Here is a 1,889-nt window from a genome sequence, read left to right as displayed (position 1 = left end):
ATGCTTATTAATGTTATTATGTGTTTATTTATTTCTATTTTACTGTAGCTCCTATCATTGGTCATGTTGGTGATGGTAACTTCCATTCAATGTTACTAGTATCAAATGATGAAGAACTATCCATTGCTAAACAACTAGCTATCAACATGGCAAGGTGAACCAGTAATTAAATAGTACATGTATGTACAGTATAGTCTCTCTTAATGGACACTCTCTATAGCGTACACCTCCATTTAACGGACAGCACCTAGTGTACCAATTACATTCCTTACTGTATAAAATAACCTCCACATAAAGGACACCTCTGTATAACAGAGACACATTCTTGATCCAAAGTGTCCATTATATAGAGGCTAGTCTGTACATGTAGCTAATTGTAAATGCCTCAACAAGTAGAAAGTTTTACTACTCAAATGACAATATTTATATGATGATTATTTATTCTGTTATAGGAGAGCATTAAAAGTAGGAGGTACATGTACAGGTGAACATGGGATAGGACGTGGTAAAATGACACTATTGGAGGAAGAATACGGGCCCACTGGAATACAAGTAATGAAGAATATCAAACAATCACTGGATCCTAATGGAATCATGAATCCAGGGAAGATTATACACATACAGTCATAATCTGTGTATACCACTAATAATACCAGTACATCATTATTTCAACAGGAATTCAATTTCAATTATTTTCATTATTTTTCTTAGTCATGTCCAATCAGATTTGTAATTTTACCCTAAATATTTCACTCACTGTATGAAGCATTAAATAAAACTATTAAATATCCACTAGACAATTTGTTACTAGTACCTGTCATGTTGCCTCAAGTAGAGATTATATTTCAGGTAACATGTTACCCACCCACATCAAAAAGTCCAGCTAGAAAATATTATACTAATTAAAGTTATTTTAATACTATAATGGACACAAATAAAAAATACTAAAGAATACAACTTATGCTAATTTAATAATGATAGCAAGTTAGCAACTACTAAGTTATACAATACTTCAAAATTCGCCAAAAAATAACATACCGTTAAGCTCATTTTTTAGACTACATACACTTCTGGTAGTGGCTTGTGTGGCTGTTCTTTTTTGTGTCTATCAATCAATGTCTTCTTTTGATCTTGAACTGGGCCTGAATGTGGACTAGTATCAATACTACTAAAAGCACGAGAATTAATCACAGCATATTCAAGTGATGGATGGATGAAAATAGTTTCTTGTAAATTTAGTACTGACCCTATCCAGTGAGGCTGAAATGATGGCTGGTCACTAAAGTCACGCCTACAAATAATTCTTAGTAGTCTGATGGTTGTATGTGACTTTAACATGTTAGTTACAGCAGGTACTAACTGTTCATAAAAAAAGGACATTTTTGGCTTTTCTTTCCAACTTTTGACAAGCTCATTACAAATGACAATTTGACCAATATCTTCCAATTGATCACCACTTTGACCAATATCTTCTTCCAATTGATCATCACCATGACCAATAGCTTCTTCCAATTGATCAACACTTTGACCAATATCTTCCAATTGATCACCACTTTGACCAATATCTTCTTCCAATTGATCAACACTTTGACCAATATCTTCTTCCCATTCATCATCACTTTGACCACTGACTTCTTCCCATGGATCATAAATGTCACTTTGATCAGTATCATCAATTAAAATGTGCAACTGATCTACAACATTCACTTTAAGCTCTGTGAGATTGTTCTTTTGAGAGATGGCATTAATAAAACTTATTGTTTCTTCATTCAGTGGAATGGGTACACTCAACTGCTGTAGACTGGTGTTGTCTCTGAGACCAGTTGTTAGGGAGGACAGGAATGAACTGGGAATGCTTAAATGACCATTGTCTTTAATTTTAAGGTGTT

The 1,889-nt window shown here is 33.7% G+C and overlaps 1 protein-coding gene across 1 annotated transcript in view; it reads left to right on the top strand.

The window, feature by feature from the left end:
• LOC100641603 (probable D-lactate dehydrogenase, mitochondrial) overlaps window positions 1-781 on the top strand; it is a gene marked incomplete at its 5' end in the record, with an annotated part of 2,905 nt that extends 2,124 nt beyond the window's left edge. The window contains 2 exons of the mRNA XM_003389965.3: window positions 49-154; window positions 453-781. Coding sequence (XP_003390013.2) covers window positions 49-154; window positions 453-630 — 284 coding nt within the window. The remainder of the gene's footprint in view (window positions 1-48; window positions 155-452) is intronic.
• Window positions 782-1,889: the final 1,108 nt, after the last annotated feature.

Source organism: Amphimedon queenslandica, unplaced genomic scaffold (assembly GCF_000090795.2).
Source record: "Amphimedon queenslandica unplaced genomic scaffold, v1.1 AMPQUscaffold_12862, whole genome shotgun sequence".
In the NCBI taxonomy this organism is placed as follows: Eukaryota; Metazoa; Porifera; class Demospongiae; order Haplosclerida; family Niphatidae; genus Amphimedon; species Amphimedon queenslandica.
This window is presented reverse-complemented; position numbering and strand designations above follow the sequence as displayed.